This window comes from Pungitius pungitius, chromosome 17, assembly GCF_949316345.1.
Source record: "Pungitius pungitius chromosome 17, fPunPun2.1, whole genome shotgun sequence".
Classification (NCBI taxonomy): domain Eukaryota; kingdom Metazoa; phylum Chordata; class Actinopteri; order Perciformes; family Gasterosteidae; genus Pungitius; species Pungitius pungitius.
Window position 1 is genome coordinate 16366911 of NC_084916.1, and position 25562 is coordinate 16392472.

The following is a 25562-nucleotide window of genomic DNA, read 5'->3' on the forward strand; positions in this document are numbered from 1 at the left end:
GATGATGAGTGAATGTCTGGTTTGACTCCCATAATGCTCCCCACCCCCACCCACTCTGCTCTCTTCCTCCCGCCTTCTCTCGTTGTCACTTCTCTCACCTGCCAGCTTCCCTCTCTGCTGCTACTCATCATCCCCCCCCCCCCCCCCTCCCCTCTCTCCCCACCTTCCACGCATCAGCTCTTCTCTCGGCTCGCTGCTTATCCCTCGCTCCTCCGCTCGTTCATCGCCTCCTTTTTCTTCTGAATGGACGCTTGTATGCGAGCGGACTGAAGGGAAGACAATGGGTGAAAGAGGAGAGATGTGAATGGGAAGGTGGAGCGACAATAAGAACAGGAAGACAAAGCACCTCATCAGCAACACTAAGGAGCAAAAGGTGGAGTTCGTTAGGGGGCAGCGGGAAAAATGTGAGGAGGAGGAGACTAAACTGACTGGTCTCCTGTGGTCATCCTGCAGATGAACCACAGTAAGGGGGGGGGTACAGTCCAGAATTAACATGTGGTGGTCTATTGGTGGCATGCATTCGGTTGCTTTCTGTCGCGATGGAGAAACCCCGAGTGTTCACGTGCATTATACATGCTCCTATAGCTCCACTGCCGCGTCTACTACGCCGTGATTGGCCGACCGCGTGGAAGCGACAACCCGCATCTCTTGAATTCGGTGGCAGGTTAAACTTCACCCTCGTTGCATTCAGTGCTTTTAAGAACTTTTTAGAAAACCAGTCGCTCAAACGTTTGGCTTCCTTTAACACTGGGAGGATTTTTTTTTTTACAAAACGCGACATTTGTCATCATCAAACCGTAAGCGGATCATTGAGCATTTGATACGTTGCCCAGACATCTGTCTCGGTCTGTCGGAGGCTGCAGGTGACCTCTCCACAGCTGCTCAAGGTCAACATCCAACGGGGCACGTTGGACCTGAAGACAGGAAGGACACAGCGGGGGAGAGAGAGAGAGAGAGAGAGGCGAGGTTTTATTTCATTATTTCATGTTTTATCAACATGTGCTCCCTTGCTTTTATTAGTGCAATATTTCACTCTATTGGATGTTTAGGACTCTTGAAGTTTAAGAAAAGTAACGCATAATCCAGCGGAAACCAAATCCCTGCTGACGAGACGGTCAAAGTCATCCATTCACCCTGATTGACAGCGCTCCACGTACTAAAGAATAAAGCCAGTTACTCATGGTGTATACTTATACTTGTTGTCGATGCAAATTAACCAAGAAGCATGGATTTACAGCAGAATACTGTGGTCTGTGTTTAATGTACCACCATGACGTCCATGTGTTTGAGGCATTTTGATGTTCATGGGATGAATCCTGTTCATGAGGGCTAGCATGACTCTGCTGTCGTTCACACCCATGCTATATATGCTATTTCTATGGAAATATAAATGTCTAATTATGTATCAAGGCAGGAAAGAAATAAAATATTTTCAATGCATCGTTCTCGGGTCTCGGTGTCTCCTCTTCATTCCGCCTACTCTTCAAAGGCCGTGGACCTCGTGGGTTGATGTTGCAATCGAACAGAATGAATTCCATCACCTGTTCCCGTGGTGCTGGGATCTGGTCTTAATGACGGGTCTCAGCCGGGGGGGGACCACGGTCTCTGCGGGTGGCCAAAGTTGTCCTGCGGCGTTTTGGGCTGGACAAGGTCAGATTGGGATTAAAGCGCCATCGAGCCTTTAAACTCTGCTTTATGAGGCTGAGGATGACACACACACACTCACACACACACACACATCCTGTGGAACCAAACACATAAGTTCAAACACTTTGGCGCGCACACACACACACACACACTCGAGCTAATGGCGCCCTGTCAAATAAAATGCTCATATTTGCTCCACAGTAGATGGAGAAGCATCAGATGATGACTCATCAGATTGCTGACGGAGGCGATGGTGCAAACACTTCGCCCCCCCAAAAGAGAACGAAGTCAAGGACACAGCCGGAGCACAGAAGAAGTCCTTCAGGAAACTCTTCTCCTGGATCGGGCTGCTTCTCTCTCAGCACTGGGCATCTGGAGTGAAGGATGCGTGGGTCTACAGGAGGTCATGTGACAACAGCGCGTCTGCATTAAGGCATCACGGCTCGTTTGTTTGAGACGGGGGTCAAACGGCGTAAATGTGCCTCATGTTGCTCTCGACAGAAACCTCACTAGGAATCTTAAGCCTGCGCTGCCGTTTAAGTGTGTATCCGCTCCAGTACTTCTGCCCCCCCCCCCCCCCCCCCCTCGTCCTCCTGAGGGTTTGTATCTGACTAAGCAGGCTCTCACCAGTCGGAGCTCCCTTTGAGGAAAAACTGTTAAATAATGCAGGTGGTTAAGTAAGCGTGTTGCAATGAGAAAAAAAGTAAAAAAGAGCCCCTGCTTCAGTGAGGCAGAGCCTGTTAGGGAGGGGAATCGGGGGGGTCTGCATGACTTTTAGCCATATGGCTTGGATACAGAACATAGCAGGGAACGTGTGTGTGTGTGAGTGTGTGTGTGAGGCAGCCAGACAGACCGAGGGCCCCCGCCATCGTCCTCCCGCTGGTGGTTTAAAGATCAAGGTCGGTTTACACCCCCCCCCCCCTCCACGTCTTCATTGACCCAACGCCGTCCCTCAGAATGCAGGAGCGGGACGAGAGCGGCTTCTCAGAGGCGAGCAGACACGTCCCCGCGACCCCGCCCCAGGACTGTCCTCAAGATGAAGGTGAGAACAGCATCACTTCTGCGGCCTCCCTGTGTGTGTGTGTGTGTGTGTGTGTGAGCACCACTTGGTGGAACGGTGCAGGTCTGCCCCCTGTTGCTTGTAAAAACAAGCGCACCCTCGTGTTTTAAATGGAAAAAACAGGGCCATTGCAAACGCAGTCGCACAATGTCAGCCATCGTGAACAACTCCGTTTGTGATGTCATTAATTGTGAAGTCAGTGACATTAAGGAGGATGCTGAAGATCACACAGCGATGTTCTGAGCGCAGCGGGTACCTTTTTCATGCCATTCTGTTGCCATGGTAACAGCCGTGGTCCAGATTCACTCATCTCTGGTTTATAAGAAGAAAACGGACAAATTCGATCTCCCATTCAATTTTCTTAAAATCAGGTCTTAGGCTTTTAGTTTTTAGATTTCAGTTTTTGATTTTTAAGATTTCTTATTGCGTCATTAGTTTTCCAATTGTTTCCGATTTTATATTAAAATTTTCAGTTGTTAAATGTCCAATTTTCATTCTTTTTTTTTCTTCAGATTTCAGATTTCTAAAATCTAAAATGTGAAAAATAAAATCCAACATCTGGTGCTCAACATCAGGGTTGTTGCTGGGCTCTGCACTGATGATGCTCCTCCTGGAGTTTCTTCACCTCCTCCAGCCACCTGCTCCTGGCCTCGGCTGGTGGACTTGAGGAGATCTGCTGCTAATCGGACCCTTTGGTTCAGAGAGCTTCTGAATTTCCTCCTCGTGATGTTTAACCAGCTTCTGGAGATCTCCCGTCTTTGGCTCCTGGGGTTGGAAACTCTCCCTCAAACTGGAGATGTCTGACCCTCACATTAAATGAATAGAACAGAAAAGTGTATTCTTTTTATTTGTGAGTTCTTTATAATGCCGGCAGGTGACAACGTACACAATGGACTCGACTAACCGTGAACACTCTTCATGCAGCTTTGGACACAGAATCCAATGTGATGCACATCCACTCAAATATTCAGTGTGTCTGATTGGCATTGAGGCCCATTGATCAGTACTTAAGACAGAATTAACTTCTTACCCCCCCCCTCCATAAAAAAATAATTATAACTCTATAAAATTACAAAAACACAATGATGCAAAAACTACTGAAAAAGATCATCAAAATGACAACAAAAGGTGACTTAAGATTGTGAGGATGTGTGCGGTGCAATAACAGGCTGATATTATGGCTTTGGTGTTCGGGGGGGGAGGGGGGGGGGGGGGGGGGGCGTGTGTGCCGTGTCCCCAAAGAAGGGAAGAATTGTGAAGAGTGCAGCCAAGCGGTTTCTCTTCCACCTCTTCACTCATTGGACCTTCTGCAGCCTGGTCTTTAATACAAAGTGGTGCCTTTTGAAACCAGGGGAAGACGTAGAGAGACCCCCTCCCCTCCCCTCCCCTCTCTCTGTCGTGTTGCTGGTGGTCACATGTCCTCCCCGAACGGGCCGAGGCCCCTTTCCGTCGGCCTTTGTCCTAGTCGGGTTCGCTGAGCCACTCTTGGGGGGGGGGGTCACCCCAATGTCCAGGACCTGGGGGTTAGTACGCGACGCTGCCAGTCTGAGGACGCAGAGCAGGAGAAACCAGAATGACACCGTCAATATACTACTGTCAATCAGCTTTCTCCTCTTTGCACGGTCAGTAATTGCATTGGGGGGGCGGGGGGGGGGGGGGGGGGGGGACACGGGCAGCTAGTGCTACTGCGGTTACCGGTGATGGGATGGAACGGGTTACGTTGGAGGGTTTGTGATCGGCACTACGACACTAATGAAGGCTGGTGGGCTCTACTTTACCTGCACATGAACCATAGCTACCCAGAGCACAGCTGGAGACACAAACACACAGTAGGTTCAGGGGGGCTTTTAAAGGTGCGCTTCCATATTACGATCAGGTAGGGTTTGTATTCTGCAGTACACAGGAACGAGCACTGAGTGGCGCTGTGGAGCGATCCACAGAGAGGGGGAGGAGTAGGTTTGGCTTCAGCTCACCTGGAAAAGGCTTCGTCCAAAGCGTCTTCGGCCTCCTGGAAGAAGCAATTTATACATCTTTTAAATCTTTATAAATCACCATGTTTTTGAGATTTTTTTTACAGATAAGATTGTGATGAACTGTCCCTTTGAGGGGGGGGGGGGGGGGTTCTTACACAGGGAGGGTTCTTGTTGGTCTCAGGGGGCCTCTGGTCCTCCTCTACGTTCCCGTTGGACTCTGCGACCACGTTGGCGCCGTCGCCAAAGTCCAACAGCCGGTCCGTGGCCACATCTGCGTGAGACGTGGGGGGGGGGGGAGGACGACCCGTTAAGTGTCCCGTGTGTGCACAGGTGCTCTCCGTTTAGTGCGTGAAGCTGAAGAGACTTCTCCACCTGTCCCTCTGAGGCTCCCCAAGCTGCCCGACCTCTCCGAACGGGAACTATTGCCGGCTCCTCCCGATGAACCCGACCTCGCCCTCCTCCCTTTCTCTAAGAGAGCGACACAAGCAGACGAGAACCCCCCCCCCCCCCCACCCCACGACGTGCCTCAGCATCACAGCAGATATGCGCGGCCATGGAAGTGTGTCTGGTGTCTGGGCCTCACCTTCTTTGGCCACTTGCCAGAGTTCAAAAGCCACCGTGAAGGCCTGCGCCACCGTCAAAGCCACCGCCCGGGCCTGGAGATCAAGGGGGAGGCAGAATCAGAACCAGCAACCTCAGTGTCCCTTTGGAAGTTCTGCACTGGAGGTTCTTTGATGTTCATCTCACCACTTTCCTCTTGGGGCAGAGGTAGGCGTGGCACTCCAGGGTCCCGCTGAGGGCGTCTTGGGCGATGTAAGCAAACACTTTATCGTGCAGCGCGTCCACCGTGCAGTAGGAGATCCTGCGGTGGGGGGGGGGGGGGGGGGCAGAGGCGACGGGTTAGAGGAGCGGCTCGCCGGGCCCAGACGTCCCACTCGTTCGCACGCACCTACCTGTGGATGGAGACGTTTTCCAGGAGCTGGTGGGTGGCGCCGTCGTGCAGGACGATTCCCCGGAAGGAGACCTTCAGGGCGACTTTCTGAGGCTTCGTCCCGCTGGCTTTAGCCTGCGGGACGACGAGAGGCGTTTGTTTAGCAGCGCGCCGATCAAACGCTTCAAAAACAAACCATAGCTTAGTGATGGAAGCCGCTCCCTTCAATTTTTATTTCATCTTCATCTTGGGAAGAAAAAAGCAACCGAATGACATCATCGGCGCGGCTCTGACCGTGGCCACGATCCTCTTGACCGCTGCAGCCGACAGCTCCTCCCCCTTGGGCCGCTCCACCAGCGTCGTGCCCAGGTGACGCAGGTGGAAGGTCATGCCCTCTGCGATGGTCTCCCGGGTGTCAGTCCAGATCTCTGGCAGCTCTCCAGAGGAAAAGAACGAAGGAAAAACACATTTAAAAGAAAAGGAAAACTAAAACAGCGTCAAGTCAAGATGACCGAAGAAAATCATTTCAAAAGAGCTCGAGGAAAACACAAAATCATCCCCCCCGCCCCCCCGTCCTCCCTTGAGGGGAGGAGAGGGGGGGTATCTAGGTCAGAGGCACGTCGATGTAAAGTAAACACAAACTATGGAGCTCGACAATGAAAAAAGGCAACGAGTTCGGAGCAAATACGCACAAACTCTGACATAAGAGGAAAGTGGGTTCTTCTTTTTCTGAAAGAATAACAGATCTCTGCCAAGGCCACACACACACACACACACACACACACACACACACAAAGGCGCATGTTTCCAACATGAAGCACTGCAGCTAAAAGGAATGATATTTTATGAAATATGAGAATCCTTTTCATACCAAAACACAAGATGAAGCCTTCACAGTCACGCCGTGACATTGCGGGTATAAAATGTCCCCCCCGTGCACTTTACTCGGAGTCCACGGAACTGGAGCAAATGTCACGACAAACTGTGGCTTTCGGGTGGCGAGTCGGCAAAGCTGCTGTCGACGTGACAAAAGGTTTCCTGCACCGATCGTGGAGTTGACATTTTGTGGCAAAAACCACCAATGGACACAAACCAGATTTCATACAATATAGTTTGGTTTTTAACCAAAATCAACCGATCCGTTAAAACGAGTCCAACCGAGACCTTTCTGGATCAAACGAGCATCCGCTTCACGTATCAAAGCCGGAAAAAAGGCCGCAAAAAAAGGGGGGTCTTTGGTGCCTCCAAAACCAAACAGGGAATCGCCGTGGAAACCGCCGACTGGCAGCGTCGACTCCCGTGGGTAGAGATTCTTCCGAGTCCATGTGCTGGTTTCTACAGACGCAGAGGAGCGCGAAAAAGGGCGACGGGTCGCTCTGAAAAGTCTCGAGACGCCTCGCCAAAATAAGAGCGCTGAAACGACTCGCTTCAGGAGTCATGTGATGAAAATGTTGGGCTGATGGGCCCCGACGGACCCACGGCCGCGTGTGTTGGCATGAGCGCATGCCTCCATTTGAGAAGGCCCCTGTAGAGAGAGAGAGAGAGAGAGAGACTTCTGGCAGCGGGCCGGTGTGGGTCGTCCAGGGCGACCAAACTGGGGCAATACGGGCAGAGAAGTGGAGGGGAAGCAGGGAGGCCTTGTGCCATTTAAAGGTCCCCATAGATGTGATTGACACGTTGAGCTGAGTGGCTCGAGGTGCATTGACAGCAACGACGCGGCTCGCCCGGTTTACCCCCCCTTCGGACGGCCAGCTGCGTTCACCTGTGGTCCGACCCGATAGGGGTCAGCGCCGGGGAGGAATGCGGGCTCTGCGGGGGTTAGGACCTGGAGAATCCACGCCGCGGTGAGCCCGTGGGCCACAGCTTTCACTTTCATTCGGTACACGATTAACTATTTAACCCGTCGCGTTTGGTAAATGTCTTCCAGGAAGTCAACGATGGTGAATAAATTAACATCAGCCCCCCCCCCCCCCCCCCCCCCGTCCGTCTGTTAACACAGTCTCAAATTCCTGAGGCATCGCTACGTCTCCCAGGTGAGATTTCCTATAACCCCCCCCCCCCACCAGCCTGAACTCAAGCCCACCAGGAGCCTTGCAGCATTCCTGGCTTGTCGTCTTAGTTACGTGGGGCAATGCACCCCCCCCCCCTCCTCATAGCTCTACAGCCGGGATCAAGTGAGATTTAGCACACAAAGGGGCCCTTGAGAGCCACAATGGCCCCTGAGCGAACGCGCTCTACGTGACCCTGACCTCGGGCTGTTCCTCCCGGGCCGTCAAGTGGAGGAAGGTGATCGGGATTATCTGGATGTGGAGATGAAATGAGAACAAAAAGGGAAAAAACAAGAGAAAATAAAAGTTTTCCCTTGAAATGGGAAATTCCTCAAAACAAGATTTGACCGCAGTGCAATCAAAGACTTAAATCTTTTCCCCAAAACGGAACCAAATACCACAAAAAAAGCTTCTTTAAGTAGATCTATTTTGCAGTGTTGGCCCTTTTATTCTAAAAAAAAAAAGAGAGCGTTAAAATATATCGTTAACAGACACAAGTTAAAAAAGTACTAAACTTCGCCAGAGTTAAAACACACATTTGCCGTTAAACATCCCTCATTGCGCCATTTAAAACCAAATCGTCAACTTTCACCGGCGGCAAAACCGGGAAAACGTCACTCAACCGTTAATAAAATCTTTTTAAAAAACCCGTTATTTTTCCTCCTCCTCTCACTTCTGTGTCGGCCGGCGGTCCACGACTGCTTCGCCAAAGCGGGGCTCCGGACCAGGGCTCTGCCCGCCGACCTCAGGGCGTCCATGTCGGGGGAGAGAAGTGTTCCTTCGCGGAGCGGAGGGTCTGCTGGTGCGTTCAGGGAACCGGCCCGCCGCGGGGGGGGGGGGGGGGGGGGGGGGGGGGAGAGAAGTAGCGCCGCGTTCAGGGGGCAATGGGACGTTAGGCGATCGTCGAAGTTCAGCGTGGGGAGATACGTTAGTTTGATTTTATTCGGTTTGTCGTTTTTTTTATTCTGAGTCAGTGTATTGAAGTCCGTACCACTTTTACTCCGTCTGTGGCTGCCACGAAGGATCCCTCTCAAATACAAAAAACAAAAGAAAAATATATATATGATTTTGTGAATAAAGCGTGAAATTGTAGCTACAAACTAAATTTCCCACGTGGGCACAAACACATGAAACCCGTGGGACCAAGAAACTAAGGTTCACAAAATATTTCAATTAAACGCTCAATTTGGTTCAGCTGAACGCAACTTTCCGTTCCGAATTTCCTACTGAGAAACTGGTATTTCCAAGGAGCACCTGAAGGTATCTTTTTAACAGTGAGCCATACTTTTAAACATAGAATGTAATCATTAGTCTTGCTTAACTGAACGTCTGAGACATGTGCGATTTGTTGTCTTCGATGAAATACAATGAAAATGTGGCAATTGGCCGTTTAGCTCATTTGTGTCACTATGAGTTTATTTGAATTTGTCCCCTGTCCGTTTCTGCTTTGACATCCCAAATGTCCTGAGCCACGCTGCCGTCTCCTTGTGGGAGATTTAGGGTCAAAAGTTCGGCCTCTTCAACAACACACATGCGGCAGGATGCGCGCACACACACACACAGATCCGCTTGTATTGCCACCAGCAAGACTTTCTTTAATAGTGATGGCCGAAATGAGAAGAAGTGACACAGCCACCTTCACTTTGAGTAAAGAAAGCAAACAATGAAAAGATAAGACAAAGCACTTTTTTCTTCTTATTTTTTCTTCTTTTAAACTTCCATCTTTTCCTTCCACTGAAACTTATAAAAGCAACTTCAGAACTGAATTCACAACACCAGAGCGACCCACCACAAATAATACTTTTCCCAGGTAGGCAACATGACAGCACGACATGGTAACCCCCCCCCCGCCCCGAAACCCCCCCACCCCACACATCACATTCACGGAATCCTTCCGCGTACAAAATACAGGAAATCAACTGAATATGAAGGGAAATATCACAGAGGTGACACTCGATAAAAGTCTCAAATAAATAAACAGGAGTAACACAACCGGTTCCATCTGCCCACCTCAGACCTTGTAAACACAACACCATCTGAATATGCTCCAATGACAACAAAAAGAAGAATAAACAACAGCACTCTTCTGCAAAGGTTATGCTAGCTACATCGATCAAAGTAGGGATGGGCAACCGAAACATCAACACTTGGCACTCACCAACCCAAATGAACAAAGAGAACATTCCTCAGTAAGTCAATGTACATTGTTGTAAACAACTAGAGGCCCAACTCAAGGGCACGACGAAAGACAATCAGGGCGGCTGGCTGTCGCTGTGCCACGTCCAGCGTTGCGTTGTCCCTTTTGCTTTTTAGGTCTGTGACATATCAAAGATGGGGCCCCCCGTTTTTAGCCTTTCAATGCGAAATTAAAAGAGGGATCGAAATGGAAACAAATCAGAGCGCGAGAGAGAGAGAGAGAGAGCGAGAGAGCGAGAGAGAGAGAGAGAGAGAGCGAGAGCTTTGGAGCTTGATGCCTCTCGATCACAGGATTGCAAAGTAGGATGTTTCTGAAAAAGAGAAAAGGCAAAAGGCACTGTAAAAATCTGCAAATAACGGCAACAACCAGTTGCCTCGACATCATTAAATCCGGGGGGAGGGGGACAACAAGGCCTATCGGCTCCTAATTTGGTCCAGAAGTGTGAAAACAGGACAACGTTGACATTTTGGCAGTGCCCGGTACAATGTCGTTCGAGACATTTTCTTGATTTTTATTTTTTTTAAAAGGACGACGTAGCTTCTTCTTCTTCAACTGAGCGATGATCCCGTCGCCAAGAGGACGAATCGCATCGAGTGTCCGAAGGGAAACTACGAGCCGTTTATCCGTCCAATGTGGCTAATTCAGGAGAACTAAACATGAACACGTTTACATTCATGATCTCTCACTGGGCTTCACTTCACTCAATCCCAAAACATGCCTCCGTCTTAATGCAAACCAAGTGTTTTTTATTTTTATTAGGTGGGGGGGGGGGACTGACATGAAGCAACGCGTGATGGCTCCTCAGCAGACGTTTCCTTTCTCCCCTCAGACAGACACCGTCGTGTGATCAGTCCCCAAAACAAACGATTGTACACAACCTTCTCAAATCGATAGATCTCATAACACCCCCCCCCACCCCACAAAAAAACCCCCACCCACCCACACACATGTCCGGAGGGGCTCGTGTCCGTACGGTTAACTGAAGATAAATTAAAAACAAGCGGAGAGCTTGGCCAACGTAAAAAGGGGGGGGGAGACAGAGTGGTGTGGCGCCCCGTGGCGGTGGGCGGAGTCACTTTTTGAGGGGCTGGTAGACAGAGGCGTTGGGGTCCAGGGAGGAGGGGCTGTTGTCCATGAACTTGGAGGAGTAGTGCGGGGCCACGGGGCTGAGGTTGCTGGCGTCGGAGGAGTAGGACAGGCTGGGCATCACCGCCATCACCTCGGCGATCTTCTGCTTCAGCTCGGCGATCTCCTGCTCCCTCTGGTGGATCTGACCTGGTGGGGGGGGGGGGGGGGGGGGCATGATGTTAAACAGGGCCTACAGAGGCTGGTATTCTCCCCATATCAACACTGGTCAAACGGCACCGGTCTCACAACGTAACGTACTGAGGGTCCTCCTTCCTAATGTTGCCATGACAACCAGAGGCGGAAACCAGCCCCTCTAGTGGATGGATAATACACAGAAAGGAAAAAGGAGCGTAAAACACTGCGAAGCGCCCGCGCCCCCTACCTTGGGCTATCTCCAGCTGCCGCTTGGCGTCGCCCAGCGCGGAGAACAGGTCCAGTTTGATGCGGGTCTCAGCGCTCAGGCTGTTCTCCAGGTGCTGGGTCTTGTCCTGCATGGCCGACAGCGCGGACATCAACACCTCCGTGTCCTTCTCGTTCTCTTTGTACTTCCGCAGCTCCTGGATGTGGCAACGGGGGGAAAAAAGAAAAAGACACAGCTTTGTAAACGAGTTGCGCAAAAACCCACCCCCAAAAAAAACATGTTTTTGAAGAATCAAGTTGACGAACCACCAGGAGTCCACTAACGTATTTACATGAAAAGAGTCGTTTTGGCATCTACCCCCTTCCCCTCAAAACGCATGTTGAAAACAAGCGCCTCGGTTTCCGTGAGTTAAAAGGGCCGTTAGAGTAAGACGGAGAGGTTGCTGGTTCAAAACTTGGAATAAGGCTGGACCTTCTTTTACACTCGTTAAAACATTCATTTAAGCGACTCAAATGTCTTTACTTTGCAAACAAAGCTGGGCAGCAGAAAACACAGTGGGGGGGGGGGTCTATTTATTTAATTACATCAATTACCAAAGCTAAAGTGGCATTTCATTTCAGTAAAGGGATCACCAGCTGCTTCTTGGCCTGTTGATGAGCTCTTATTCCAGATTAAACCACAGACTTTAAATTTCTTATTTTACAAATGACTTAACGGCGGAAGGAGCTCTTCATTAACCCGAAGCCTTACACAATCACAGAAAGATAAACGGCCTTTTTCCTCCTCACCTGGCACTTGCCCTCCAGATCCCGGATCTGCTCCTCCTTAAGTTTCAGGTCCACGCCGAGCTTCTTGCACTCGTTCTCCAGCTCCCTGATGCGCCCGCGCAGGGAGTCGGTCGACTCCACTCTGTCCGCGCGAGACAAAAGAAAACCACACTTAAGAAAAAAAAAAAAAAACAATGGCCCTCGATTCCCCCGTCTCGTTGCGCCGGTCCAACGAGTGAACGCTGCCGTCGGCGACGCACCTGGTGGCAGCGGCCAGCGCCACGGCCCGGGCGGCGGTGGCCTCCTCCATCTTCTTCCGCTTCCTCTCGTCGGCCAGCTGTTTTTCGGCCAGGGCGCGGGCCTCCTGCTCTGCCTTCAGCCTCTTCTCCAGCTGGGAGATGGTCTGCTTGTCCTTCTGCTTGACCTGGACGGCGCTGTGGAGCCTGCGGTGGGGGGGTGGGGGGTCGGGGGACACGGTAGACCGATAAACGTTTTTTTTTTAGAGGGAATCGTAGTCGGCTGACAGCAGCGATGTCGGGTACAGTGGGCGGAGTCTTAATAATCTCAGATTATAATACAGGCAGGTGAAATCCAGTATTCTGATTGGTCGAGAGCCAGGGTGTACATTATTGAGCCATAATGTTCACGTTGAGACCGGCTTCGGGCAATGCGAGCTTTCGCCACCGAAAACATTCAGGTGGAAGCCGTGAGCGATGTGAACGACCCCCCCGAGGAGACCCCCGGACGCTTTAAAGACAACGCACAAGTTAATCGATCTCCGCGCTAATCGTCAATCGACTTCCTGGTGCTAGGCTAACAAACGCGATGGAACCGGATTATAAAAGCAACAGTACTTCATCGGAGGTACAGCCTCTCGTACCTTATTGCTTCAACAAATGGCTCAGCCCTCCACGTTGAATATGTATGCAATTTCTTTTTTGTTACAATGCCACAAGGGGAGGGGGGGGATACTGGCGAGCGCGGCGCACATGTACGCACTTGTTCTGCAGCAGCTCGTTGTCCTGGCGGAGCTGGCCCAGTTCGGAGCGCAGGCTGCGGTCCTGGCTGCTCAGAGAGGAGAGCTGACTCCGCAGGTCCGACTCCAGCTGCCTGTTGGCCTGGAGGTCGGCTTTCAGGCGCTTCACATCCTGCTCCAGCCTTCGGGGGGGGGGGAACAAAAAAAGGGGGGGACACGAGATCATCAGAATGTCTCCTGTAACTAGTCATGTGATAGAACGGCGTCCCCCCGCGGGCTCTCACCGTACGAGGGCGTCCGGCTTGCCCAGCTGGTTGTTGGGGATGCAGTTCTCCACCGGGTCCTTCTGCTGCCCCTTCCCCGCCCCCTTCTGCTTCTTCTCGTTCTTCCCGCTGGAGGAAGCGGGGGCGACGCCGCCGTTCGAAGCGCTGTGATTCCGCGGGGACGAGTTGGAAACGTTGGCGTTCTTGTAGTTCTTCCCGGCGCCCGCCGTTTCCTCCTTAGACGCGGCGTGCGCGTTGGCGTCGCCGTGCGACGCGTTCTCTCCCGCCAGGTCGTTATTCAGTCTCTTTGCCCCGACGTAGTTCTCTATGTACTCCCCCTCCTGTAGTTTGGAGTCCAGTGTGTGTATAATGCTGTTGTTATTGATTCCAATGGAGTTTTGTTTTTTGCCCTCCTTGGCGGTACTGTCCTTCCCTTTTTCCCGGTACTCCAGCTCCGGCAGCGGGACGGGGGGGCTTTTCTTTCCGGGAGGTGCCCCGTTTTGGGACACAACGGCGGGTTCTACCTCGGAGATCCCTTTGGCCAAAGCAGCTGGAGGAGAGAACGTGTGGGCAGCAGCGTTAGTTCAGACACAGAGCGAGTCAAAAACATGCCTGACCAGCAGGCATTTTCCCACAATGCTCTTGGCTTCCTATTGACCACTAAATGCAAAGATGTACAATGGAACTATGGTGAATTCGAGCATTTGGTTTTGGGGTTTCGGGCCGAGACCTCCTGTTAAGTGGGGGTGTGGTTGTGTAGTGGCACACTTCTTTCCTCTTTGTTTCCCCTCTGCAGGAGTGTGCTGATGTAAGTGTGTGTGTGTGGTTGTGTGTGTGTGTGTGTGTGTGTGTGTGTGTCTCACCCTCCTCTGCCTCCCTCTCCTGTCTCTGCAACATCTGTTGCTCTGGCGGCAAGGCCTGCATCAAGAGCTGCATGTAGAACTCGTTCTCCTTCTGCACCTCCTTCTGTTTCCTCAGTCTCATCTTGTAGCTCACGTAGCTCTTAAAGCCGAAGCCCAGGGTGACCACTGGATAGCCGATACTGGGAGGCGGAGAGAGACACACAAAGTCACCTTTGAATACAAGAGGATCCTTGTATTTCTAGAGCGTGAAATATTGAAGCACGTGCTATTTTATCTCTGACAAAAGCCTCTCTGATGCCGTTTACCAGTGAGCAGCAAAGGGTCGACACAAGTCCACGTGAAAGTTCTTCAGATCTTTGAACCGTATGGCAGCTTCGATGTACACAAACAGGATCCACAGCGACACGGTGGGTAGGCAGACTCCTCGTTCTGCGTGAGTGGAAGGGATGAGATTTAAAATGAAAAACTCTGCAACTACGGGCTTTCGTGGGAGCCGTTGAGGTGAAAGCGGCCCTCAGAGGTTCAACTTGGGACTGACCCGTGTGCCAGACATACTGGACCCATACGTAGGTGCTGGCAGCGAAGAACAGCCATTGGACGGGGATGAAGAGGAGGCAGATGATGTCCGACGTAAACGCCACACATACGAAGAAAACGGAGAAGGCCTAAGGGGGGGGGGGGGAAGACACGACTATTACACGTGGCATAGCAAACCTATGCAGTGACATAGTAGCATGTGCACACTGGAGGGGGGGGGGTATGAAAGAGCTCTCACCAGGCCCTGGTATCTGAAGGAGTCGTAGACGCTTCGAATGAAAAGCCAGAAAGGCCACAGGTACTCAAACCTGAACTCCAGCACAAAGTCGGCCAGCAGAACCAGCACCCACACCACCAGGAACTTCAGGTACAGGAAGGTGCTGCGGGAGGAAGAGGTTACAGGAAACAACAAAGAATCAGCCGTGTTTGCAAGGACGTGTCCCGTGGGATTGCAGTGTTTTACTCGAAGTCAATTAAAAATGGAGACACCGCACACATGTCTAATGGAGGGTTTCTTATTATCAAAGAGATTGAAGTGGATGAGAGAGGGTCAGAGCGCCAGCACGCATCCAGGGTCATGTCTGGACATGATGCCTAAAAGCACAGCTTTTACCCGGCTCTACCCGGGGGGGGGGGGGGGGGGGGGGGGGAGAGGGCACCCCGCTGCGACAGCGGAGCTCCTTGAATAACACACGCGCTTTGTTCCGGTTTGGTTCCCTCAGATCTAAGACCCACTTGACAGACAAAGCAAAGGTGAGAGCCCCGCCGTCGGGGTGCACCCCGGTCTGCAAAACGAGCGCGCCTGACATTGCCGCCGTCATCTCCGATGCTCGAGCATCATTATTCCCGCAAATGCACGCGTTTTCTTTAACGACCGAACATATAGCGTTGCATTGAGCAAAATAGTTCACAATTCAATCTCGCCCGCTGCCTTTTAATTTTACGCCAGAATTTGAATTTAACGGTCGCGTAGGAGAGAAATAAAAGCACACAATACCACAGTAGGCCCGTTTTTTTTAACACAACGGGAGCAGGTTCATTCAGCCCGCTACGGCCGACGGGTTTTGAAACCACAACGCAGCCTCGTCTTGACATATGAACAGAGGCGCCATTGTTATACAATAACGTCCCCGCAGACCTCTTTCCCCCCCTACCTGCTATATATACCCTCGGTGATTCGGTTCCGTTTTAACGGCCGTCGGAGTTTGCTGCAGTCCGCATTGCGCCGCTTCATCCTCCCCCGGTTAATTCACTGGTGATATCGGTCTGGTGGCTGTAACTGGAAATGTCATCCGCTCATTCTAACAATCCCTCTCCCTCAATTAGCCACCATTGTTGTTGTTTTATGCACATGAAACAAAGAAATAAATAAAAACAGTCCGCTGGAGGACCTCCCCCTTTCACGACACGCTGCGTCCCCTTCGCGGCGTCTGACGTCACGCCGACGTCGGAAGCGTAGCAAAAAAAAGATGGCGGCCCCCGACGAGTCGATACCTCTTTCTTATTTTTAACTTATTAAGTGTTTAATAGTCGCTTCTGAACGGTAAGTCTATAAATAACGATGTACCTGGGTGTGTCTTTCAGCTAACGTGTGGCATGTTGTTGAGTTAACTCCTCTGCTCTTTAAAATGAGCCTTTGTAAATATGGCGTTACACGTTAAAGGTTATCCACGCTGGATCAGCCACGTTTTGTTTCCGCCGTCTCTGCTGCCTCGGGACGTTTAAAGTCCAGTTTATTCAGCTGCGACATCACATGTTTCCATGTAATATTATTTGGACAAAACCGCTCGGGGTGTAATGCGGATGTATCGTTTGGAGTTTCTATCCTTCATAGCCTACACAGTGATGTAACCACACGTTTTTAAATTAAGCGTGGTATCGTGGTCTGCTGATAAGTCTCCTGATTGTATTTCGGATGGTTAACGTAATATCAACACATTTTCTTTTATGTTATTTCACTATATGATCAGATTGCCTCACTGTTGTTACCATTGACAACAAGTTAGTAATTTAGGATGGCCAATGTTTTAACAGATCGTATTAGCCATGGACAAGGTAGAGGAAAGCATGCCATCTGCTGAGGAAAACGACCAGCAGGAGAAAGATCTTAAGGAGGAAGAGCTTACGGAAGAACAAGCAGAACATGTCAAAGGAGAAGATGATGCTGCAGATGTGGAAGAACTTGGGGATGATAGCGAACATGAAGGTGGGGGTGAACGGGAAGATAAGGTAATCCCAAAGGCTGCAAAAAAAAAGATTCCATTTATTACTAAATCCAAAGAAAAAAAGCGGGACGAGGTCCTGAACCTCAACAATGAGGTGGTGTGGATGAGGAAGGAGGTGAAGAGGGTGAGGGCTTTGATCATCAGAAAGTTGACGCGGCAGATGGGCGCACTGAAGAAGAAGAAAGGCAAAGGGATGGAAGTTGAGAAGAATCAGAGGAGAGTGGCTAGACTGCTGGAGGAGGTCCGTGCCATGAAGGTCCTCTCCCCGGACGTGGTGGGTTTCTTCTTCGACTTTCAAATTGTTTCCTCCACAAGTACATTTAATGAGTAAAACTTAGAGAAATTGTTGACCCTTTTACAAACTATAGATACGCTTTGTGAAATGTCTAATTGGATTGTTTCCCCCCCTTGTTTGCCAGGTGACGAAAACGGCATTGCAGAAGGATCTAGATTTCGAACAAGTGTGCAAAAACCCCAAGTCCACTATTTCCGACCGGGCTTTAGCACGAATAGCCACTCACCCGCAGTTCAAAAAGAAGATTGAGGTCATCAAAGCTGCCGTGAAAGCCTTCAAAGAGGAGCGGATGAAGGGTAGAAAGCCGGGGGGGAGGGAAAAGGTGCAAAACAAAGCTGAGAAGGTGACTCTACAATCTCCAGAGGAAAAGGAAGAGGGAAAGAGTGAGAGAACTGAGGAGAATATTAAAGTGGAGCAAAAGGAAATCTTTGACAAAGAGGAAGGGGGAGAAATCCTTCAAGACACTAAAGAAGCGGCTGTTGCTGAACCTGAAAAGGAAACTGTGGAAGCGAGTCCTTCAGTGGACACTGCAGTTGATCTAAGGAAAAAAACACCAAAAACTAAAAATGTACAATTGGCTTCAATAAAAAGTAGTGAAGTAAAGGACATTGTGAGGAATAAACCTCAATCTAATCATGCAGAAAAGAAACCCGAGCTGAAGCCTACACCCAAATTGCTTCCGAAAAAGGAGGAAGGGGGAGAGAGTGATCTGGAGGCGTCAGATGATGATGAAGAGAAAGAATACTTCGACGACAGCACAGAGGAACGCTTCAACAAGCAGTCGTCCCAGTCCGAGGAGAGCGACAACGACGACGACAACGGCTTCTTTGTTGGAAAAGTGAGCAAATTCAAGAAGAAGAAGAAGAAGAAGCAGAAAAGTGTAGCGGGGGACGAGGCCAATAGGAGTTGTGAAGGGAACCCACCAGACCAAGTCCAGAGCGAACTGGATGAACTTGAGACCAGGCTGAAGTCTAAAGCGCCCGCTCTTCAGTCCGTCTTTTGTTCCTCGCTCTCTTCTTCCAAGCTTGGCAGGGGCCGAGGAAGGGGCGCCGATCGATTCAGCGGCCACGCTGGTCTCGGCGGGGATTTCAATAAACACCCAAAGTTCCAAAAGCAGGAGAACGAGGCAGAACGAAATCCAGGGTCCAAGTACAGCAAGCCCTCCTCTGAGTCCTTTCCCTCTGTCGGTAGAGGAAGGGGGAGAGGCAGGGGTGGAGGTAGAGGTGGAGGTGTCTTCACCCATCAGGAACCACAGCAGGCACTGCATCCATCCTGGGAGGCTAGTAAGAAAAGAAAGGAGCAGCAAGGACAAATCCTGGCCTTCCAGGGGAAGAAGATCAAGTTTGATGACTGAAAATGTTTGTTTATACTCGCTGAATATGTTCCTTTGTTTGAGAGTGGAACCATACCTTCGTGGTCCTGTTTGTCTGGAAAGCTAGTGACATGTAAACATCGTCAGTCAGTATGCTGGATGCTCAACTCCAGTGGAGATGACCTCAATGCAGTTAAGTGACCAATGTCATTTAACTGCATGAATTTCCTTTTTTTGTATTAAATATCAAAATAACTTTCAGAATTATTATTTTAAAACCGGATTTGTTCTAAACGTTCAGATGTCCTACCTGAAGCAATCTCATTGATCATAAAATAGTTAAGAACAGTATTTTTATTTTAAAAATTAAGACATTTGGAAAGTGATACTTAGTTAGTTAATTAGTTTTTTGAGGGGAATCTGTATAAAACCTGTACACCATTGCATTTCGCTGAATGGTAGTGTCCAGTGAAGTACACAATATCTCCAATTGATGTTTAGTTATAGTTGTTATAACCAATAATCACAAACCAAATAACCCTGTTTTTGTTACTTGTGCTCCCCAAGATATGTTTAAGCAACTTGAAATTTGTGTGGAAACATTTTTAATGTTCTTCGCTTTCATTTCAAGACAACTTAATTAAATGCAAATCGAAATTTTAATCATAAAGTCAGAATGACTGAATTGACAGCCACTTTGTTGCCGAGCCTCGTAGTCATTGGTTGGTTATCTCTGCGTCAGCCGGACACGTCACTGCGTAAGCAGGCGCTCAGCCAATAGCAATTGACATGCAAATGTCGTTTGAAACGACCGCGGGGAGTCACGCTTTTGCGCGAACGATATTTTCGAGCTGATTTTGCGTTTCAGATTGACTAATCTATCAATTCGTTAGTATTTATTAGTCAGTGGGGCTATATATAAATATACATTTATAGGATAAGTAAGGTGGAAGCAGCCGAAGCGGGACAAAATGCGAGTCCGTGTTTTTCGGCGTCGCTCCGGGAAAACCTCCAACGTAACGTCGCTCTGCCTCGGCAGCACCGCCGGAGTGACGCCCCGGTTCCACCGGCCGGCCGACGGCACCCAGTACGCCGCATCCCGCCATCACCGAAGGGACCAGCTTAGGTACCGGGGCTGTAAATTCGGATTATCTGAATGTTCTTTAGAGCCGGGACGATCGGAGAAAACGGGAACCTAATGCTATGCTAACATGCTAGTTGCTCTCTTGAGTAAAATCGATTTGACACATCGTGTTGTCAATGTTAACGTTAGCCGGTTGACGCTGCCATTGACTTATATACACCACACCCATTTTCAATCTGGGTTTTAATGGAAGGTAACGTTTAAAGGTGTTAGCAGTAGCTATACATGACATTTGTATTGTGTAACCTTTCCAAGCTTTTATTTTTTCAAAGGTTTATTTTTTCTAATGTTATATCTTGGGTACAAACTAGCTGCCTGTGTTGTTGGTCATGTTAACAACCGGATTACAAAAGTACAGTGTATGTTATGTGCTAGTTACATTAGCACCGTTTGCAACTCGAAATCCAACTTTACTTAGTCAAGTACACGAAAATAAGTGTCGTCGTTAACGGAAGTGCTCGGCTTTCTTCGGAATAAATTATAAAAAATCACGTAAAATAGGGAGGGAAAACGGCTTGACTGCTTCAGAAGCATGCGCAAAGAACATATCAACTTACAGGTGACATCAACGCCTCATGGAAGGGTAGCAGAAATATTAATGACGACAACTTTAGTACTCTTTTAAATTAAAGCTAACGTTCCTCATGTTTTTCAGAGAACGCCTGTAGTAATGTTGCATATATAAAATATATATATGTGTACATGCCGATGTCTTTGCGTTTCTTACTACACATATGTCCTGCCTTAGTTCCCCATCTTAAGGTAGTATGAATACTGGTAAATATACTGTTAGTTTCGTACTTTTATTTTGAAGGTTACTCCGTGACGCCTTGGCCGTGTGAATGTATTTCCGGTAACTTTACACACGCTTTACCGTGGGGCTGAGGCATCACACCGCGGCTTGTCGGAGCCTACTTTTTTGCACACTTTGGTCTTCGAGGGCCGCGCACGCCGACAGCCCTCCACGACGACCGAGTTTCCGCGGGCATACGTTGGTAAGGAGGCGAACTGTGAGACGTCCCCCCGTGTCCGCTAGAGCTGGAAGTCAACTCGCGTTACTGGTAGGCCGTGGGTGAGCGTGGGAGGGGGGGGATGGGGAGATGTTGTTTCAACGAGCTAAACGCACTGCTGAGGGAAGCTAGCCAGTGTCCCCCAACCCCCCCCCCGGGGCTAGTGACAGTCCTGTTCAACGAGGAAATCAACCACCTCCACACGACCAGATGAGCAGGTCGTGTGATGCATTGGCCTATTCGTTTATTCTAGTTCCACACAGGTCAAGTCACAAGTGAGCACAGTGGATTCATAACTAGTTTATAACGTATTATAAGCCCAAAATGGCTGCCTTGTGACCCACTTGATGAGATGGTTCTCAATCAAACGTTTATTCTAACTTAACGCATTGCACATTATCTTTTACTCAGGCAGAAAGAAGGCTGGAGCTGGAAGCCGGTGCCCCCCAGGACCTCCAGGATGGTGGCTGGACCCCCAAAAAGGAGATGGCCTCTCTATCCCACACAGCAGCAGCGGGTAAGGCCCCCTACAGTGTTTAGTTCCGTCTGTTAAGTCCATAAATGATGTTTCTCACACTTAGTCTGTCCACCCGCTTTCACCAAACACGGGCTCTACGTAGAACCCGCTCCGTAGTGTCACAGGACCCAGTTAAAGGAGTACGTTTAGAGTTTTTATGAAGACCAACGAGTCCCTCATGTTGTACGGCTTTGAAATCAGAGTCTAGCCGAGTTGTTGTTTCACTTGCAACAGAAGAATGGAACATGTCAGAGGAAGCATCGTGACAATGAGCCCACTGCAGTGTATCTTAGAAGATAAATGAATCAATACGGAATCTATTTTTTGTTTTTTGTTGAATCTTTTTATTGTTTTTTCCACAATACACAAACGACAAAGAGACAAAAACAAGGAACATCCAAAAGTACATATGAGCAAGTATAAATATGTGGCATGATTTGTTGTTTCTCGGGCAGACACAAAAAGAACCGAAGAATTTCCACAAATTTGATTAAACCCCTCCCCCGTTTTTATATTTCAGCCTCCACCCCCAATCCCGTAGCGCGCAAGTCCCTGTTCGAGAGGTCGCGCTGTGACACCTCGCTGGGTTTCCTGACGCAGAGGTTCGCGGAGATGCTGAGCCGCTCCGCCGACGGGGTGCTGGACCTGAACCTCGCCGCCCAGCAGCTCAACGCCTCCAAGAGGCGCGTCTACGACGTCACCAACGTCCTGGAAGGGATCCACCTCATCAAGAAGAAGTCCAAGAACTTCATCGAGTGGCTGTAAGTGCGGTTTGTGGAGAGCTGCTGTACAGCACTCAGTGAGCTCATGTCACCCTATACGTTATTATAACTCTTTGAAGACTGGACTATGCTACGTTTTATAGACCGAATGTTATTCTCTGTCCAGTTGGTCTCATGACTATCAAGGTGTCATGTCTTCACTGGTGTCTGTAGAGGCTTGAATCCAGTGTGTGTGTGTGTGTGCGCGTGTGTGTGTGCGTGCACAGAGGGGGCGACCCGAACGTCCGCATGGATGAGGAGCTGAAGGCCCTCGTCGAGGAGGAGAGGAGGCTGGACGAGTTGATCCAGAGCTGCACGAAGCAAGTCCACCAGCTGTGCAGCAGGCAGAACACTCGGAGATATCCTTTCTTTGATCTGTCATTTGTGCTCCGCCTGAAAGTCGCAGCCCGGGTTCCGTCGGATGGAACGGGTCTGCGCCTCAAGCGTTGTGTCTCAGAGGCACACGACCGCACCCAGGTTGACTCGTACCCCCCCCCCCCCCCCTTAACTCCGAGGCTCACGTTTGCCTATCTGACCTACGAGGACGTCCAGCGGCTGCCCAGCCTCAAGGAGCAGACTGTGATCGTGATCAAAGCGCCCGCCGAGACCAAGCTGGAGGTGCCGCACCCAGAGGAGGTAAAAATGTTTTCTCCGCGTCACCTGACGATCCCGCCGCTGTCCACGCCGCCGCGTCTCAAAACAACCCACCGCCCCCGCCCCCCCTTCTGCCCAGAGCCTGCAGGTCCACCTCAGCAGCACGCAGGGGCCCATCGAGGCGTTCCTCTGCTCCGACGACCCCGTGCCGATGGACGCGGCGGACGGCTCCGCCAGCGGGGGCCGCGCCAGCCCGCTCGTGCCTTACTCATCCTTCGTCCAGGTGTCTTCCAAAGGTGAGTCCTGCGCTCTAAACGTCCCCCCCCCCCCCCCCCCCCGGCCTCCCCCCGCGGCCCGTCTGCTTGCGGAGTGGCACTCTGTCGCCACGGAGACGGAGGCAAATACCCCTGGGGGCTGTATATACCTACTCACGTTTGCTTTGGGTATTTTTCAACTCCCGCCGCTCTTCTCCAACTCCCCCCCTATCCCCCCCCCCCCAATCCCCCACCTCCCATTATCTTTCCAGACTATGCGATCCGTACTCGTGGAGTTGATATTATCTCCAGCCTGCCGTCCGAGCCGACACGACACCCGTCACCCGTCACTGTCTCCCCCGTCTCACATGTGCACACCCCCCTCCAGCCCCCCCCCGGAGTCCAGCAGAGCTTTATCACCCTCAACCCCCCTCTGGCTTTGTCTCTCGGTGGGGAGGAGTACTCCCCGAGCCTGACCGAGAAGGAGGGCATCAGTAACCACTTCTCTTGTTTTGACCTGGACCAGACAACCCCAGATGTGCCCCTTCTCTGAACAGCTGCTTTTTTGGGAGTTCTTTTTGGAGGCACTGCCCCCCCCCCCCCCCTTCTCACGAACAGGATATCAAGGGGACACAATACAAGAACAGGGCACCGTTTCTTTTCTCTTTAAATCCCCATTTCCCTGTCCTGGACGGTGTACTGGGATGTACTGGTGCTCAGGTATGTGGAGGATCGAGGTCTTTTCACGGCTTCCTTGCGGTTTTATTCCATCGCTTTAATCTGCTGCGTTAGTGGGGCCGTCCTCAAGTGTCCTCCTCTCAGGTTCTGAGCATGGCTGTCTCAACGCACGACTTGTTCTGGAAAGAGGACGTTTTGTATGATCTTCGCAACAAAGCCTGGTGTTTTAGACACTCATTTAGTGTTGATTAAAAGCATTAAAAATGCAAAAGAAGCCCTGTGTCTCGTCTCGACTCAATGGACGCATCATCCAACTTTAAATCCCTGATACCAGTAAAGTACTAGTCTTGGTATTCGCTTATTTTATCCGGATTAAAGTACTGTTGATTGAAGTTTTTGCTTTAGCAATTATTACATATCCATCAGCGTGTCATTCTGTGGACTTTTTGTAGCTTAGCAATAAGCTGGAGGTTGATAAATTTTAGAGCGTTAAGGTGACGTCCTCCATAAGATTTCTGGCTGATGTCGTTCCATCCGTTAAAGTCAGTGTCGTCTCCAGTGGGGGGGGGGGGGGAATCCAGTGGTTGTGAGTGTTGTGCTCTTACATCTTGCTGCACCACCCTTAAGATGTGATCACTGATCTTCACGGAAGCCTCATCGTCTCTTTGAAATACTGGTGCCTTGTAAACTAAAAAGATGTTTGCGTTCGTCACTCTTCTCTATAGATCAGTTTTATTTATTATATTATTATGTGTTGCCTTGTTTTTCTGTAGCTGATGTGTTCCGTGTCTTTAATCAGAAACAAAAAAACAAAAATGATTCACCCCAAGTAAAGCAAGTGTTGTCCGGGGTCGTCCAGCTGACTGTTGCAACATTCCAAAGCGCCACTAGGAGGCGGTGTGCCCCCACAGAACCACCGGGGGGGGGGGTGTTTTGTCACTGAAGTCTTCCCATCTCCACGGTTCTGGATCTGGCACAAATGGAGCATGGACTTAGAAGCGCTGCCCTCGGTGCTACTTTCGTTTGACTTCCACGTCGAGGGGGGGGGGGGGGGGGGGGGTGACAACAAACTAAATGTTTCCGTTGTCACAATCCACGTGTGCGGCTTCGTCCCCACAACAAACCTCCCGTGGGACGTGTGTTGTCCTCCTGAAGTGTGAACCGTTCCTTGGCGTTGCCTCTGGGGAGAAATGCGTTTGAGACGGAAGGTCATGGCGGCCTGGAGATGAGGTTGTTTGCAAGTGTGAAGCAGCATTAAAGAACTGGAGAAAGAAAAGGTTTCAGTGACATCATCTGCTGACCTGGTTACGGTTCCTTTAGGCGTTTAATAGACAGATCCAAGTATCTAGGATAGTTTAGAAAGGAATTCTGGTTTTTATATATTTGACTACCGCCGTGTATCACGTGCCTAGATGTCATTTATTGATTAAATCGTCTCAAGTCATCTAAATGTGTAACATTTGTGAGATGTGTAATTTAAAACTCTTGTTCCTGTCTTTGTTTCTTCCTGTATATTTATATCTTTTGTGTACATATCTTTTACCACTGGCTCCATCCCTGCTTCTCTTTGTCTGAGCCATCGCCATCCTTCAGAAAAACACACCAGTGCCCCTCGACATGATGATGTAATCGCTTAGGGGAGAGGGGGGGGGGGGGGGGCTGCTGCTGCATTATCCGGACCAGCCCTTAGATGGCAGTGTTGCACCTCAAACACCTCCTCCCCCGCCCCGACGAACCCATTCAACCCAGTTCCCCACACCCGGAGTTCACGGGGAGTCACTGGAACACCGTTGATTCAGCCGACAGGATCTGCGCCTGCTTGGGGGGGGGGGGGGGGGATAAAAACCAGCGTCCAACAGCCGCAAAGTGAATATTGAATGGTGACATATTCCAAAAGTGATCAACCCCCCCCCCCCCCCCCCCCCCCCGTCTCAAGAGGGCTCGTTTAAAGATCAGTCGTGTGGCTGTCGATCAGCCAATCGATGTGTCGATAAAGTTTCATCCGTGGAGCGCTCTCCTCC

The 25562-nt window shown here is 50.2% G+C and overlaps 4 protein-coding genes across 10 annotated transcripts; 2 read left to right on the forward strand and 2 right to left on the reverse strand.

Moving 5' to 3' along the window:
• Positions 1-3915: 3915 nt before the first annotated feature.
• Positions 3916-8464, reverse strand: ldlrap1a (low density lipoprotein receptor adaptor protein 1a). Of its 3 annotated transcripts, none has more exons than XM_062558678.1 (10): positions 8333-8464; positions 5906-6048; positions 5634-5746; positions 5428-5542; positions 5264-5336; positions 5053-5148; positions 4836-4951; positions 4681-4715; positions 4486-4517; positions 4093-4252 (listed from the first exon to the last, which is right to left on the reverse strand). In XM_062558678.1, exons 1-10 carry the CDS (start codon positions 8415-8417, stop codon positions 4206-4208), a joined length of 855 nt encoding a protein of 284 aa, XP_062414662.1. In that variant the 5' UTR covers positions 8418-8464; the 3' UTR covers positions 4093-4205. The 3 variants fall into 3 exon arrangements, 2 of the variants coding, with proteins under 2 accessions (XP_062414661.1, XP_062414662.1); XR_009942662.1 differs by having other exon boundaries at positions 4200-4252; positions 4403-4517; XM_062558677.1 differs by lacking the exons at positions 4486-4517; positions 8333-8464 and adding an exon at positions 6483-7566 and having other exon boundaries at positions 3916-4252.
• Positions 8465-10849: 2385 nt separating this feature from the next.
• Positions 10850-16150, reverse strand: maco1a (macoilin 1a). The gene is made up of 11 exons (XM_037473764.2): positions 15906-16150; positions 14990-15131; positions 14753-14879; positions 14520-14643; positions 14215-14393; positions 13373-13901; positions 13112-13270; positions 12373-12555; positions 12134-12254; positions 11367-11541; positions 10850-11131 (listed from the first exon to the last, which is right to left on the reverse strand). Exons 1-11 carry the CDS (start codon positions 15983-15985, stop codon positions 10929-10931), a joined length of 2022 nt encoding a protein of 673 aa, XP_037329661.2. The 5' UTR covers positions 15986-16150; the 3' UTR covers positions 10850-10928.
• Positions 16151-16153: 3 nt separating this feature from the next.
• srfbp1 (serum response factor binding protein 1) lies at positions 16154-19178 on the forward strand. The gene is made up of 3 exons (XM_037473773.2): positions 16154-16294; positions 16786-17250; positions 17396-19178. Exons 2-3 carry the CDS (start codon positions 16798-16800, stop codon positions 18623-18625), a joined length of 1683 nt encoding a protein of 560 aa, XP_037329670.2. The 5' UTR covers positions 16154-16294; positions 16786-16797; the 3' UTR covers positions 18626-19178.
• A 341-nt stretch (positions 19179-19519) lies between these two features.
• Positions 19520-24039, forward strand: e2f3 (E2F transcription factor 3). Of its 5 annotated transcripts, none has more exons than XM_037473850.2 (7): positions 19520-19720; positions 21149-21254; positions 21775-22015; positions 22243-22374; positions 22537-22651; positions 22749-22905; positions 23136-24039. In XM_037473850.2, exons 2-7 carry the CDS (start codon positions 21224-21226, stop codon positions 23414-23416), a joined length of 957 nt encoding a protein of 318 aa, XP_037329747.2. In that variant the 5' UTR covers positions 19520-19720; positions 21149-21223; the 3' UTR covers positions 23417-24039. The 5 variants fall into 5 exon arrangements, with proteins under 5 accessions (XP_037329747.2, XP_037329744.2, XP_037329743.2 ...); XM_037473847.2 differs by having other exon boundaries at positions 19521-19709; XM_037473846.2 differs by lacking the exon at positions 19520-19720 and adding an exon at positions 20427-20788 and having other exon boundaries at positions 23136-24038.
• The last annotated feature ends 1523 nt before the right edge of the window (positions 24040-25562 follow it).

Coding starts and splice junctions, on each gene's coding strand:
- ldlrap1a (XM_062558677.1), bottom strand. CDS start 6,522: ATGTCACGGCGTGACTGTGAAGGCTTCATCTTGTGTTTTG. Junction 5,337..5,427: donor TCTGCCCCAAGAGGAAAGTG/GTGAGATGAACA, acceptor CTTGATCTCCAG/GCCCGGGCGGTGGCTTTGAC. Junction 4,253..4,680: donor TTGGACGAAGCCTTTTCCAG/GTGAGCTGAAGC, acceptor CTGCGTCCTCAG/ACTGGCAGCGTCGCGTACTA.
- maco1a (XM_037473764.2), bottom strand. CDS start 15,985: ATGAAGCGGCGCAATGCGGACTGCAGCAAACTCCGACGGCCGTTAAAA. Junction 14,644..14,752: donor CCAGTATGTCTGGCACACGG/GTCAGTCCCAAG, acceptor CCACTCACGCAG/AACGAGGAGTCTGCCTACCC. Junction 11,132..11,366: donor GCAGCTGGAGATAGCCCAAG/GTAGGGGGCGCG, acceptor CCCCCCCACCAG/GTCAGATCCACCAGAGGGAG.
- srfbp1 (XM_037473773.2), top strand. CDS start 16,798: ATGGACAAGGTAGAGGAAAGCATGCCATCTGCTGAGGAAAACGACCAG. Junction 17,251..17,395: donor AGGTCCTCTCCCCGGACGTG/GTGGGTTTCTTC, acceptor CTTGTTTGCCAG/GTGACGAAAACGGCATTGCA.
- e2f3 (XM_037473850.2), top strand. CDS start 21,224: ATGGCCTCTCTATCCCACACAGCAGCAGCGG. Junction 21,255..21,774: donor ATCCCACACAGCAGCAGCGG/GTAAGGCCCCCT, acceptor TTTATATTTCAG/CCTCCACCCCCAATCCCGTA. Junction 22,652..22,748: donor AGGTGCCGCACCCAGAGGAG/GTAAAAATGTTT, acceptor CCTTCTGCCCAG/AGCCTGCAGGTCCACCTCAG.